Here is a 16,125-nt window from a genome sequence, read left to right on the forward strand (position 1 = left end):
GCACTAATTTTTGTCCCCAGCAGGAAAAACTCGTGAAGGAAATGGGTAAGATTTGGTAATGACAAGCATGAGATACGTATAACAATGTAGTTAAACACAGATACTTATGCTCTGCAAGAGGGCTGCCTTTCCATATTACACAGTCCATTGCAGTTTTTGGATAGGTTCCTTTCCTCTAAAATGTCCACCATTAGACATGGAACTTTTAAAAATGCCTCCAACAGATTTTTTTTAGATAGAGTGCAGCACTTCTCATTTTCTGGACACACGTAAAATAAATGTAACATTATTGCAACTAATAAAACATCAGAATTAAAAAAAAAAAATCCTCTTTGCATAGGGACCGAGGGGGAATTCATTGTTTCACTGCAGCTGTAAGGTTCCCATGGAGAATTCACCCCCTCCCCCTAAGAGGCCTCTCAAGCAGGTGAACAGTATCTGTAGCTGGCTGCCTGCCACTCCCCACAATAGCCCAGAGTGCAGGAGGTGCTGGGGTCATGCTATTAATGGGAATGGATGTGACTGGGGCTTCCTGTAAGCAACTCTTCTCTGCTAATACAATAGTCTATAAACTGCTACAGCTGGGGCACAATTTGCCTCAGGGCTGATCTGTCCTCTGCTGGCAGTTAGATAGCCGCTATCAGACCTCTGATATTGAAAGCATTTTCTCTTCAGTGCTTTCCCAGCTTCTGCTCCTTTGTACTGATGAATCCACTCCTTTGTCCATTTTGCAATATGCCAGCCGCAGCGATGCTAGGCAATTAATAAACATTCAAAACAGAGGCTGTTAAATTGCTAATGCAACAGAGAAATTCACTGGAAAAAAAAAATTAATGCTGTCTGTTTTGTTAGTAACACATTAACTCCCATCTTTCTCTTACAGCTTTCTACTGGAAGTGACTGCTGAGGGAAAGGTAGTAAGTGCTTACTTTAAAATCTGGCACATGCACACTGTGCATTTAGGAAACTCTTACTTTTGTTCACTTGAGGATGTTAGTAAATCTTAATTCTTTTCCTTCATGTGCACTGGCTCACGATACAGAAGACTTGAACCATTGCAAATTTCACAAACCACTCTAGAGGGTCATTGGGGTTCTTGAATGTTTTAATGTATTTAAAATGGTTTGGTGTTTTGCTTCATTAAGCGAACTCCCTCTAGATATGCCTTACTTATACACAGAAATGTAACAGAAAAAGGGGAGGGGTGAGGTTATGTTGTTGAAGGTTTCACCATCAGAATCTAGAAGCTAAATACGTTTTGCAAGGTGGTATGAATTTCCCCTGTGACCCTTTTGGATGGAAAGGACTGCTGTCCACAGTCCAGTCAGCTGGAAACCCTGCAAACAGCCTTCATCTATATTGTGCTTCCAAGGGGAAAATCACTGCAAGGAAAATTGATTTTAGGGCCATTGACCCTCAGTGACAACAACATACTTTGGCCCACCCATGCAAGTAGTAAACTGCAGTCCATTGCATGGCCATTCAGCCAATCTTTAGACCAGCTTTAGACTGCTCATCTGTCTGTGCTGTAATCCCTCCTTTCACTAAAAGAAAATGGGTGAGCTGTAGCTGAAAACTGTAAAGGAAAAACTCTAAATCCATACTGCCTGACATGACGATTTACGTTGAATCCAATTATGATTTTCAAACCTATAAGAAAGTATTTATTTATTGATTAGAGGTAAAAGATTTTTTGAATTATAAGCTACCAGAAAGCAGGTATTGTACCTACTAAACAGAGTTTAAAAAAAAAAAAAATGTATAGAAGAAACGGTCATTAAACTGCATTAAACTGTTTAGTTGATCTAGTTTGTAAGATTCTGACTGGAAGCAACGTCTCTGAAAAGAACAAAGTAGTCCTGAAGAATGACAAAGGTGACCCCTCTGAGAATAAAGACATGGACCAGATGATCTAGTGAGGTAGTCTCTATTGCCTGGTCCTAATTTCTGACTTTCTGTACTTAGATCTTTATGAATCTGAAGAGCAGGGCTAAAAAGCTAAAAGATTTTGTTGATTAAATTGTCTTCAAAAAGATGCTTCAAAGGATTCTTATACTATTACTTAAGCTAAATTATAGTGTAATATTAGCTGATTAAGACAAGACTTCAAACTAAGTAATTTCCATCAGCTGGACATAACAGTAGTTAAAGAAATAATGACTAAATGGATAGCACCTGATGCAATTCATCATAATGTAATGTGGCAAAAAGGAAAATAAGTGTTTTGTTTTTTTTTTTTTTATTTCCAAGAGGAAAGGAAAACCTGAAGAATAATTATTTTTTTGAGTGTGCTTTTTTTTTCCTCTGAATCATTCTTACTTATTTACTTATATTAGTCAATCCTTTTACTGTAGCATCTCAGCATCTTACATGTTTTAATGCGCCTTCCTTACAGAATATAAACCTGTTTTTTCAATTACACTGCCAGCTCCTCAAGGGACAGGATGTCTGGTGTTTTACATACCGTGCCTAACTCAACAGGACTTACACCCAGTGTTTTTATGTACCAAAGTAACTGTGACCAGTAGTAACAACTACAATAGGACAACCAATTTGAAACTAAGGTCTGGTCTCTGAACTAAAATTTAAGACCACATCTTAAAAAGATTCAGACGTTTTAAGAAAGAAAATATATTTTAAATTGTGTGCTATGGAAAAATAAGTTTTTTTCTTCCTGGAAAAAAACCAACCCATCCTCTTTGATTAGTTGTCAGTGGCACTGTACCTGTAAAACAGGTCAGGTATGCAGGAAGACCCAGGGATACAGTTTCGAAAGCAAGGCTTTCACTGTTGAAGGTTAACTAACCTTTGTTAGCACAGGCCATCCACTTCAGGTTATCAGCAAAAGCAGCTTCTCTTCCAATCAGATAGGTAAAAATACGAACCTGAAAATACAATGAAGAGATCAAGTCAATTAATGCTGCAGCCATTTAAAACCTACACAGTGGAACTTCCCATACAGATATGCAGTTCAGGTATGGATAGACCCTTTTTAAGAAATTATTACTGCAAGTTATGTCTTCATGACGAAACATGGCTTTTGTTCGATGTAACAGAATGGCTGATCTCTTTTGATGTTTCTGATCTCTGACATGTAACAAAAGTTTAGGTTAAATGGCAGAAGTATAAGCGAGAATAAACTAAAACCATGAGAGTACATGACAAAACCGTGTTTTAGGCAAATCTGTTCTGCATTTATGACTTCAGAAAATTGCTGTGGTGCGGAAGAAGAGGCATAATTAGAAAATACTTCTATAGATGAAGAATCTGAAACTCCAGGCAAGCAAATTCCCATTGGTTTTCAAAATTCATATGCCATTGTCCCTGTGTCAGCCTAGAGGCAGGTACCCACAGGTGGTACTTGTGCAATCATCAAGTGATAAATTGAAGACTCACGTGCAGGGTTGCCACAATTCCAGATAAAAGCATCTGTGCCAAGAGCCACACCACTGGGCTATGCATGTGCATGCACAGATATACACAAAAGGACATCTGTCCAGAAATCCTGCAAATGCAAAATATTTGCCTCATATCCCCTTTTCTCTTCAGATAAACATACGTTAAGGAGTCCTTCCAATCAAGCAGATCAACCACAACTTTATTGTATTTACTGCAAAATAGTATCTGTTTCATCTGTGTATGCTGACTCTATGCTACTTTCTTTTAACAGGAGTGGGTGAATTAACATGAGCTGATGTTATTTTCAGTAATGTGGACAGCAATAAGTAATGCTAAAATACCTGCATACTGACCTACGCTATCTCCGCTAAATAATTTTCACTAACACAGCACGCTGATATCAAACTCCATGATAGTTTTTGCAATGTGATGCTCTTTACACACCCTCTGGCTTAGGTAGCTAAATCCAAGATTAGTGTTAAGGATTTGTCTTTCAGGTTTGATAGAAGCTCAGACATAGAATTTGGACATCTGAAAGATTTTTTTGTTTGTTTTGAAGGGGTATCATGGTCATTCCCAGTCATAGTCTTCCATTATCAGATATTTCTAGCAAATACTCTATTTTTTTTTTCTCAAAGCATCACAGTTGTCAAGTTTGTCCAAAATAAAACTTTAAAGTACATGGCATGCTATCTGGGAGGTAATAGTCTTGTACTCCTTCTCTTTTTTTTTTAGCTTTGATCATTTTGTTAGCATTATTACTGCTTTGTGGCTTTTTCATGATCAAGATTAGCATCAGTTTTATGCCTAATGCGATACTGTTTGGAGAACTCTGTTCTGTCAAAAAAGATCATCAGTTATTCATCTCTAACTTCTGTGAGTCTACAGATATAATTTGATATGGCCCATATAACACACAACACAAAAGGAAACTTTTTCCAGGATGCAGATGAAAAACTCTATACAAGAAATAATGAGACTTCAGGTATGAGAGCTAAAACTTTGAAGATTTCTATGGTATTATAGCTTTCCCTGTTTGTTTTTTTTTTTTTTTTTTTTTTTGGGGGGGGGGGTTGTTTTGTTGTTGTTGTTTTTTACTGGTACAGAAAAACATAAAATTGTATATCAATATTAAAAATGCTTGAGGGCTGGAAAAAAGTAAAGTTGGTACATAGCAGATTATCCCCTTGCAAGCTTCAATCTGGCCTGGAAATTTCAGAGGAAATTAGATTTATATAATTAAGGCCATGACTTCCAAGACATTAGCAGTGTCAGAATGGATACAGGAAGAAATGAAATGAAACGTTGAAAAAAAAAAACAACAACCTGAGAAAGGTTATTTGGCTCTGCCCCACACAGAAGACTTGCACTTAACTAAATTATGAGAGAAATAAACAACTTTTTTTCAGGAGTATAGGACGATTTCTGAGGAGGAAATTACTCTTTCAGTTGGTCAATACCAGTTATGTGCCCTGTTGCAAAATGCAAAAACGGTTTTCACATTTTAGATGTGAGAAAAAAGCAGCACTGTGTGCAAAGGTTGTGACCAGACTTTTAAATTCCTTTAAAGACAACATCTCCAGCAATAGCCTTACGTCAGAGAATCAATTCTCATTTTTATAAATAAGTGCATTCACACACACAAATGCATGCACAATTCTCATCTGAAAAGCACAGTAGCAGACAGCTTATTCAAGACCTGAATAAAATCCATCTAGAGCTATTTGTTACAAGAATAAGTTGCTCACAAATTGCCTGAAAGTAGGAAGAGGAGTATCCGCTTGTTATTATTAGGAGAAATACTGTTTTGAAGAAAAACTGAAGGCTACCCAGACATCCTGGACAGAACGCACACCTAACAAGGTCATGGCGCATCCCAAGCTGGGGGAATGGCCCCAGCGGGGCAAGGCCACTTCTCAAGGGGACCTCAACATGCTGAATGCCTGGGCTGACAGCATCTTCATGAGGTTCAACATGAAAACATCCTGTATCTGGCATGGAAAAAAAAAAACAAAAAAAACATGCACTAGCACAGGTAACAGGGAGATGGTTAGAAGGCAACTTCACAGAAAACTGCCTTGGGTCCATGGTGAACAAGAAGCAGGGAGCCCGTAAGGCAAAAGAGGTCAAGTTCATACTGGGCTGTATAAGCAAGGTGTACACCAGTGAGATTATTCCTCTCTATTCCAGGAGTAATGTCACCCCACCACACACACCAGTTTTGGACTTCCCTATACAAGACAGACACTGACTCACTGACTCATTCTTCTTGAATGTGGCCTCTAAGATGGCAAGGGGAAAAAGTCAGAACAACAGAAATTCTGAACAGTTCTAAGGAAAAACCTTTTAATCATGAGGGTAACAAAATATAAGACGACATTGTCCAGAGAATTTGTAGAACCTGCATCCTGGGAGATATGCAAGATCTGGACAGACGAGTTCCTGAACAGACTGATCTAATTTCACCTTCTCTGAACAAGTTTATTTTCCACAGAAGTTTTAAAATGTACTTGGAGGATTTCTCTCTTTACTCTCAGTTGTGATACTATAGTCCTCATTGTCCCTTTTTCAGTTTTCTTAATGGCCAAATCCTCTTTCTAGGCATACAGTGTCTTGCATTATTATCTTGCCTAAAGACAAGATTTCAATCACAAAACCTTCTCCAGTCCTTCAAAGATAAAATGTACGTATAATTCATTCATGATTTATATTTACATCGTTTAAAAAAAGATATACACTGTGTAGTGTTGTTAATTAGTTTGAAGTAAATAGTATGAATAATCTGACTAAGAGTCTAGAGGACACAGCATTAAAGAATAGTACTTTCATGCTTTGTTGATAGCTAACAAAACCATTAATAAAAAAAATCTTTATTTTCTGAACACAAGTGAAAGGGCACAGTGAGATTTATACTGTGAAAATATAGCATAAATCACTGTCAGTTTATATTTCTGAAAATAATGCTAGAATATAGCCTATGATGAGATTGAATACGTCTGAGAGATTTATATCTAATGATCTGCTTTAATCTACACAGAATCAAAAGACATTGTGCTCCTAATAAAAGGAGACCAGCCTTATCTAAAAGAATGAGCAGTAAGCATAATAACAGGTCTAGGCAGCAACCAAACTGCATTAAACCTACTAATAATAAAATTTCAGGAAATAGATATCATAGATCATCATGAAGAATGGACTGCCTCTGTGATATTGTTGCAAGGATTTTAATGATTTTTCTCTGAGTGCATTTTAAACATATAGTTTATTTGGTATCTGCAGTTTCTCTGGAAGTTATTTAAAGCACCATCAGAAATACTGCTAATTGGTTGGCATTACTTCAAAAATAAAAATAAAACCTATAGACAGCTAACACTGAAGATGAGTGATCAGTTCATTAAATGCTGTTATATTTCCTTATCCCAATGAGTTGTGTATTTTTCTCTATTCTCTTTTTGCTGCAACATTATATAAATGACATTTACTAGCTATACCATAAAGTACAAAATCTTCTGTAAAAAGAAATATATGGTAAGCTATATTTTTAAAATGCCATCTCTATACTGTTCATTACTTAATAGAATGACTTATTATTTATAGTAATATAAGTTCCCAAAAGTAATCTGGTTTAAAAAACAAAACAGACATTGAAGTTTACCTTTCTTTGTTGATTTTAAAGATACATTAGTGGGTTTTATGGATATTGTTTAATTCTCCATTCAGGATAGTGAGAAAAATTCCCCAAATCAGCTCCTATAGCAAACAATTCTGATTATTAACCTGCTTCTAAAAATTTCGTTGATCAGTTCATTGAATCCACCAGTGGAAAGTTAATTCGCTGTGAGCTTGCAGTGGGAAACACTCATGCATCCCTAACCATTCAGCATAGAATCAGTTTTATAAAACAAAAGCTTGCCATGTCACTTTCTGCTCTCTGAGATCACAGCAATGACTTCGGTAACAAATGAAGTTAAAATTGAAACTTTCCTGAGTAAGTCTAGAATCTAAATCCCATTTTTCAAAAACAAACTTGGCTCTACATACCTCTTTTATACTGGTTTTACTGTTTTGAATAGGCATAAAGTTAAATCTTACGTAATAATTCCAGATGCACTGGTACGATCCATGGTATGATACCAACAAGCAGGGAAAAAGCAACTGTGATCACATAACTTCCTTTCTGCATCTATGTAAAAATATAACTTAAGTCAACAGTACGGCATTACTGCATTAATTCTGCAAGATAAATTCTAATTACTTCAACTTCTGCATGTGGACAAGACCTACACAGTGATGGGTTTACATACAGAATCATCTAGGTTGGAAGGGACCTCCAAGATCACCTAGTCCAACCTCTGACCTAACACTAACAAGACCTCCACTAAACCATATCACTAAGCTCTAAATCTAAACATCTCTTAAAGACCTCCAGGGATGGTGACTCAACCACTTCCACGGGCAGCCCATTCCAATGCCTAACAACCCTTTCAGTAAAGAAGTTCTTCCTTACATCCAACCTAAACCTCCCCTGGTGCAACTTTAGCCCATTCCCCCTCATCCTGTCACCAGCCACGTGGGAGAATAGAGCAACACCCACCTCGCTACAGCCTCCTTTGAGGTACCTGTAGAGTGCGATAAGGTCACCCCTGAGCCTCCTCTTCTCCAGAATGAACGATTCCAGCTCCCTCAGCAGCTCCTTGGCCTTGCTGAACCTCATACAGTTGGCCTCAGCCCATCGGTCCAGCCTATCCAGATCCTCCTACGGAGCCTTCCTACCCTCGAGCAGATCAACACACGCACCTAACTTGGTGTCGTCTGCAAACTTACTGAGGGTGCACTCGATCCCCTCACCCAGATCATCGATAAAGATATTAAAGAGGACTGGCCCCAGTACTGAGTCCTGGGGGACCCCACTAGTGACCGGCCTCCAACTGGATTTAACTCCATTCACTACAACTCTTTGGGCCCGGCTACCCAGCCAGTTTCTAACCCAATGAAGCGTATGCCAGTCCAAGCCAAGAGCAGCCAGTTTCTCGAGGAGAATGCTGTGGGAAACGGTGTCAAAAGCCTTACTGAAGTCAAGGTAGACCACATCCACAGCCTTTCCCTCATCCACCAAGCACGTCACTTTGTCATAGAAGGAGATCAGGTTCGTCAAGCAGGACCTGCCTTTCATAAACCCATGCTGACTGGGCCTGATTGCCTGGTTGCCCTGCAAGTGCCGTGTGATGACACTCAAGATAATCTGCTCCATGAGCTTCCCTGGCACTGAGGTCAAACTAACAGGCCTATAGTTTCCTGGGTCTATCTTCCGGCCCTTCTTGTAGATGGGCATCACATTTGCTAGCCACCAGTAGACTGGGACCTCCCCTGATAGCCATGACTGCTGATAAATGATGGAAAGCGGCTTGGCCAGCTCCTCCGCCAGTTCTCTCAGTACCCTCGGGTGGATCCCATCCGGCCCCATCGACTTGCGTACATCCAAGTGCTGTAGCAGGTCGCCAACCATTTCCTCATGGATTGTGAGGGCCACATCCTGCTCCTCATCCCCTTCCACCAGCTCAGGGTTCAGTCCTCCTTTTCATGTTAATGTATTTATAAAAACATTTTCTGTTATCTTTAACAGCAGTAGCCAGATTGAGCTCCAGATGAGCTTTAGCCTTTCTAATTTTGTCCCTACACAGCCTCTCAACATCCTTATAATCCCTCTGAGTGGCCTGCCCTCTTTTCTGAAGATCATAAACACGCTTTTTTTTCCTAAGCTCTAGCCACAATTCTCTGTTCAGCCAGGCCAGTCTTCTTCCACACCGGCCTGTCTTTGGGCACGTGGGGACTGACCGCTCCTGAGCCTTTAAGATTTCCTTCTTGAGGACTGCCCAGCCTTCCTGGGCTCCTCTGCCCTTCAGAACCACCTCCCAAGGGACTCTGCCAACCAGTGTCCTGAACAGCTCAAAGTCAGCCCTCCAGAAGTCCAAGACAGCGGTTTTACTGGTTCCCCTCCTGACTTCACCAAGAATAGAGAACTCTACCATCTTGTGTTCACTATGCCCAAGACAGCTCCCAACCACCACATCTCCCACCAGTCCTTCTCTGTTTGTGAACAGAAGGTCCAGTGGGGCACCTCCCCTGGTAGGCTCTTGAACCAGCTGTGTCAGGAAACTATCTTCCACGCTCTCCAGAAACCTCCTAGACTGCTTCCTCTGAGCTGTATTGCATGTCCAGGATATGTCTGGGAAGTTGAAGTCCCCCACGAGGACAAGAGCCAACGATTACGCAACTTTTGCCAGCTGCCTGTAGAATTCCTCATCCGTCTCCTCATCCTGGTTTGGCAGTCTGTAACAGACCCCCACCAGGATGCCTGCCTTGTTGGCCTTCCTGCCGATCCTAACCCATAGGGACCCAACCTTATCATTCCCAGTCTCGAGTTCCACAACATCAAAACACTCTCTAACATAGAGCCACACCACCACCCCTTCTGTGCTGCCTGTCCCTTCTGAAGAGCCTATAGCCAGACATTGCAGCACTCCAGTCATGAGAGTAGTCCCCTCACGTTTCAGTGATGGCAACCAAGTCACAGCTAGCCTGCTGCACAGTGGCTTCCAGCTCCTCCTGTTTATTGCCCATGCTGTGTGCATTACTGTAGACGCACTTCAGTTGGGCCATTGCCTACTCTCCCGGCCCTGACTTCTCCCTGGCACACCTCTAACGAGCCTTATTCCCTCCCCCTTCCTACCTAGTTTAAAGCCCTCTCAATGAGCCCTGCCAGCACCTGGGCTAGTGTCTGTTTTCCCCTTTGAGACAGGTGGGACCCATCTGCAGTTAGTGGGCCGGGTGCCGAGTAAAGCACTCCATGGTCAAAAAAAAAAAAAAACAAAATTTCTGTGTTGGCACCAGCCTCTGAGCCACCTGTTTATCAGGTGGGCTTTCTGAGTCCTCTCTATACCCCTCCCTGCCACTGTAGGGATGGAGGAAAGCACGACCTGTACTCCCGCTCCATCTACTAACCATCCCAGTCCCCTAAAGTCCCGTTTGATAGCCTTCAGACTTCTCGCTTCAATATCATCTCTGCCAGCCTGGACTATGAAAAGAGGATAATAATCAGAAGGGCGAACCAGGTTGGGAAGCTTTCTGGAAATGTCCCTGACCCTGGCCCCAGGGAGGCAGCAGACTTCCCTACGGGTAGGGTCAGGTCGACAAATAGGGCCCTGTTCCCCTGAGAAGGGCGTCGCCTACAACGATCACCCTTCTTTCTTTCTTAGTGGAGGCAGTCCTGAGGTGTGGAGTTGACTTCCTTGCCCTAGGCATCCTCCTGGGTAGAGTGTTCACCTCATCCTCACCCACCGGTCTCTCAAGCTCCAGGGCCTCGAATTTGTTGTGTATGGGCACCTGGGTAGGCACGGCTGGTAGGGAGGGGGGTTGCCTGTGACATTGAGCAGGGATCTGTTTCCATTCCTCCTCATCTCCTAGGTCCCCTCCCTCTGCTCAACAGGGCAGGGGGTCCACCACTGTTTGGGGTGACTCACCCCGGTGCCTTTCCTTCAGGCCTTGCAGGGAGTTGCCCCACAGGTCTATCTCCCGCGCGCACTCCATGATGGCCCTCAACCTCTCCACCTCCTCCTTGAGCTCTGCCACCAGGCTGAGCAGGTCGTCCACCTGCTCACACCTCACACACACGGTGTCTCTGCCATCCTCAGAGGGCAGCAACAGGCTCAGGCACTCCGTGCATCCAGAGACCTGAACTGCCACATTTTTGAGTGGACACTCAGTCTGGGTGGCTACAGACTGTCTTAAAAGAGCTCACATATTGTTATATTTGCTATTGAAAATGTTATTGCAAATAGACTAGACATTAGGCACCAGATTTAATATCCATCCATATTCTCAGGTGCCACGTAAGATAAATGCTGATCAGTAAAAACTGTTTAAAAAATGTTAATAGTGACCACCATATTTTCTTCTTTCTGTATCTGAAGTAACTGAATGGAGAGTGTCAGAACCGTTCTGCTCTGAAAAATGATTCCATGGAACACCTATTTCACTCAAATAATCCTACGAAGAAAGGCCTAGAGAGCTGGGGCTGTTCAGCCTACAGAAGAGAAGGCTCTGGGATGACCTCATTGCAACCTTTTAGTACTTGAAGGGGACTTATAAAAAGCATGGAGAGCAACTCTTTGCTCAACCAGATATTGACAGGATGAGGGGGAATGGTTTTAAACTAAAAGAGGGGAGATTTAGATTAGAGGTTAGGAAGAAATTCTTCACTCAGAGGGTGGTGAGGCACAGGAACAGGTTGCCCAGAGAGGTTGTGGGTGCCCCATGCCTGGAGGTGTTCAAGACCACGTTAGATGAGGCCTTGAGCAACCTGATCTAGTGGGTGGCATCCCTGTGTATGGCAGGGGGGTTGGGACTAGATGATCTTTGAGGTTCCTTCCAACCCAAGCCATTCTATGATGAGCAAGTTCAACCATCAAACTGACCTACCAAGTCCCATTACTAAACAATGTCCCTTAGTGCCATCTCCACACATCTCATAGAATCATAGAAACACAACGTTGGCAAGGACCTACAGGATCATTTAGTCCAACTGTCCTACTAACACCAATACTACCTGCTAAGCTACTAAATCACATGTCATAGCACCTTGTCCAGGCGCTTCTTGAACACTGTGAGGGACAGTGACTCCACCACCTCCCTGGGCAGGCCGTTCCAGCGCCTGACCACTCTTTGAGAGAAAAAGTTTTTCCTGATATCTAATCTAAATCTTCCCAGGTGCAATTTGTGGCCATTCCCTCGAGTCCTATCATTAGTTATCTGAGAGAAGAGGCCGACCCCCTCCTCACCACAACCTCCCTTCAAGAAGTTGTAGAGTCATTGTAGAGTGCAGTGAGGTCTCCCCTGAGCCTTCTCTTCTCCAGACTAAACAACCCCAGTTCCCTCAGCCGTTCCTCGTAAGACTTGTGTTCCAGGCCCCTCACCAGTTTTGTTGCCCTTCTCTGGACACGCTCCACGGCCTCGATGTCCTTCTTGTAGTGAGGGGCCCAAAGCTGAACACAGTACTCGAGGTGTGGCCTCACCAAAGGTGAGTACAGGGGGATGATCACCTCCCTGCTCCTGCTGGCTACACTATTTCTAATACAGGCCAGGATGCCGCTGGCCTTCTTGGCTCCCTGGGCACACTGCCGGCTCATGTTCAGGTGAGCATCAATCCACACTCCCAGGTCCCTTTCCTCTTCACAGTCTTCTAGTCACTCTGCCCCAAGCCTATAGCGTTGCATGGGGTTGTTGTGGCCAAAGTGCAGGACCCGGTACTTGGCCTTATTAAACCTCATCCTATTCGCCTCAGCCCAGCAGTCCAGCCTATCTCAAGGGCCACCCTACCCTCAGGCAGATCAACACTACCTCACAACTTGGTGTTGTCTGCAAACTTACTGAGGGTACACTCAATCTCCTCATCTAGGTCATCAATAAAGGTATTAACAAGATAGGCCCCAGTACTGACCCCTGGGAGACACCACTTGTAACGAGATGCCAGCTGGACTTAACTCCATTAACCACAACCTGCTGGGCATGGCCCTCAAGCCAGTTCTTTACACAGAGAAGAGTATACCTGTCCAGGCAACGGGCAGCCAGTTTCCCTGGAAGGATACTGTGGGAGGCTGCGTCAAAGGCCTTGCTGAAGTCTAAGTAGACTACATCAATAGCCCTTCCCTCATCTACCAGTCTACTCACACAATAATAGAAGGAGATGAGGTTCGACAAGCACGACCTGCCTTTTGTGAACCCGTGCTGGCTAGGCCTGATCCCCTGGATGCCACGCAAGTACCATGTGATCTCACTCAAGATGATTTGCTCCATAACTTTCCCTGGAACCGAGGTCAGGCTAACAGGCCTGTAGTTCCCCAGGTCCTCCTTATGGCCCTTCTTGTAGATGGGAGTCACATCGGCAAGCCTCCAGTCCTCTGGGACCTCTCCAGATAAGCAGGAATGCCGATAGATGGTGGAAAGCAGCTTGGCAATTACTTCCACCAGCTTCCTCAGCACCCCAGGGTGGAGCTTGTCTGGTCCCATGGACTTGTGACATTCCAGATGGAGGAGCAGGTCTCTAACTGTCTCTTCCTGGATCACAGGGAGTGATTATCTACCTGAATCACAGGGGACGTCCAGGTCAGGGCGTAAAGTACCTTGAGGATAACTGATCTGACTAATAAAGATAGATGTAAAGAAGGTGTTGAGAATCTCAGCCTTATCCTTATCCTCAGTGATCACATTCCCTGCTGCATGAAGTAAAGGACGGAAATTTTCCTTGGTTCTTCTCTTGCTTCTCTTACAAATATATTTGTAAAAGGATTTCTTGTTCTCTTCTACTGCAGTGGCCAATCTGAGTTCAAGCTGGGCTTTTGCCTTTCTAACTTCCTCTCTGCATATCTTAGCAACTTCCTTGTAGTCGCCCCAAGTAGCCTGTCCATTCTTCCAGTGGACGCAGACTCTCTTTTTCTCCCGGAGTCTCAATAAAAGTTCCTGGTTCATCCATGCTGGTCTTCTTCCCCTCCGGCTCACATTATGGGACTCAGGAACAGCCTGCTCTTGTGCCTTTAAGATTTTCTTCTTGAGGAGCGTCCAGGCTTCCTGGACCCCTTTGCCCTTCAGAAGTGACTCCCAAGGGTCCCCTGCAACAAGTGTTCTAAATAGGTCAAAGTCTGCCCTCCAGAAGTTCAAGACAACAGTTTTGCTAGTTGCCCTTCTGACATCACCAAGGATAGAAAACTCTACAATGTCATGGTCACTCTGCCCAAGACAGTCCCCAGCTTTCACATCTCCCATCAGTCCTTCTCTGTTAGTGAAAAGCAGGTCTAGTGGGGCACCTCCCCTGGTAGGCTCTTGAACCAGCTGTGTCAGGAAGCTATCTTCCACATACTCTAGAAACCTCCTGGACTGGTTCCTCTGTGCAGTATTATACTTCCAGCATATACCAGGGAAGTTGAAGTCTCTCATGAGAACGAGTGCTGGTGATTGTGTAACTTTTGCAAGCTTCTCATAGGATGCCTCATCCATCTCTTCGTCCTGATTAGGCGGTCTATAACAGACCACCACCAAGATGTCACCCCTACAGGCCTTCTCCCTGATCCTTTATCCATAGACACTCAACTTCATCATTTATCTTAAATGACACCAGGGATGAGGACTCCACCACTTCCCTGGGCAGCATGTTCCAATGACTAATTACCCTATCTGTGAAGAAAAAAATACTTATATAAAGGCTCTTTCAAGACTCTATAAACCACACATTTTATAGGTAAAAGAAATTCTTTCAGTCTGTCTCAGAAGACGTTCTCCCAAGTTTTTGACTATCACAAAAATACCAATGGCCTTCACCATCACAAGGTACATTAGACAGTCTAACACAGAATACAGATTTCCTGTATTTCAGTGATGTGTAATTGCTGATTTAAAAATAATTAATAAAATGCCTGTTGTCAGCATATAAATTCAATACATTAGACAAAAGATTTACAATTTCTAATTTGCATTAAGAATGAAATTCTGTTTGGAGACAAAATTGAGTTCTCGGTACCTGTTTGAAGTACCTTTTTTTTTTTTTTAAATCAGTACTTTGTTCATTTTTTTAAAAAGGTATTAGATTTTTGTTTTGTTTGTTTTTGTTGTTTTAAGAACTATATTGTATTCCTTTTTTTTTCTGAGTGATATGGCTTAGGAAAATTCCAACTGCTGAAGAGCAATCTATCTCATTGTACAGTCATAGTGGTTTTGTTTAAAGGGTTTCATGGGCCCTCACACAGAAGAACATGAGTTTTATGCTTTTACAGTTGTGTCAGGATGTTGTGCATGGGCACGCTCCAAAAGCCTTCAGGAAGACAAATGGGCAGAGCAGGTTGTCTGTGACAGTCCTTGTTACAAAACCAGAAACAGGAGGCAGATCCAGAAAGAAATACTGCCATAAGATATAAAGAAGGGTCTTGTGTCAACGATAAAGATGATGGGATGTAGGAGCAATGCATCCTGCACCCTTTTAAACTCAAGTTCCATGACTTTGGGCAGACTATAACAGATTTCAGAGAAATAGGTGTCAGCTTTGAGCCCTCAGATGGCTAAGTTACTACTAAGCTTTTATGCCAGGCCTGCTCCTCTTCCTGGCAACTAGTCACGCTCGTTTTTTCCATGATATTGTAGGCATCGGGTCTCTTTGGATGTAGCAGAAACACCGTGTCTCCAGCCCCTGAGCAACGTCTGAAGCAGGTGCAGCAGCCTTCCCCCAGCAGCCCCGCTTGGGGGCACTCTCGCAGCTGCGGCCCACTAGGGCTTGCAGCAGGAGGCCCAAACCGCGCAAGGCCAGAGCAGGCCGCAGCAGCCCGCCTGCCCCGGGGCTGCCGGAAGCCGCAGGGCGGGCTGCGGACACCCAAGCAGCCCGGCCGGCGCTAGCGGTTGAAGACTGACCACTTCGGGCTGGGACTGGCTCCCCAGTTTTCATCAGAAATCCAAAACACAGCAGTGTGTGAGCCTCTATGAAGGAAATTAACTCTGTCCCAACCAAAACCATAACAAACTGTACAAAGAGAACATTTTAATTTAGGCAGAGGGAGTAAGATCAAAGCTATTATGGGCTAGTCTCAGAAGATCCAATAACGACATTTACATAGTCTACATATGCCCTGGCTAACTTTGTATAAGCCAAATGAGAAAAACACTTTTCAATATCAAAGAGCTTTGACT

At 43.2% G+C, this 16,125-nt stretch overlaps 1 protein-coding gene across 32 annotated transcripts in view; it reads right to left on the reverse strand.

Annotated features, from left to right (window-relative positions):
• Positions 1 to 16,125, reverse strand: part of CACNA2D3 (calcium voltage-gated channel auxiliary subunit alpha2delta 3) — a 509,008-nt gene that overhangs the window by 161,464 nt on the left and 331,419 nt on the right. For all 32 annotated transcript variants that reach the window (XR_014571619.1, XR_014571620.1, XM_083795939.1 and 29 more), the window contains one exon: positions 2,807 to 2,885. Coding sequence is in view for 30 of the 32 variants with exons in the window: in XM_083795939.1 (XP_083652065.1) it covers positions 2,807 to 2,885 (79 nt within the window). In the remaining 2 variants the exon portion in view is untranslated. The remainder of the gene's footprint in view (positions 1 to 2,806; positions 2,886 to 16,125) is intronic.

Source organism: Anser anser (genome assembly GCF_964211835.1).
Source record: "Anser anser genome assembly, chromosome: 12".
NCBI lineage: Eukaryota > Metazoa > Chordata > Aves > Anseriformes > Anatidae > Anser > Anser anser.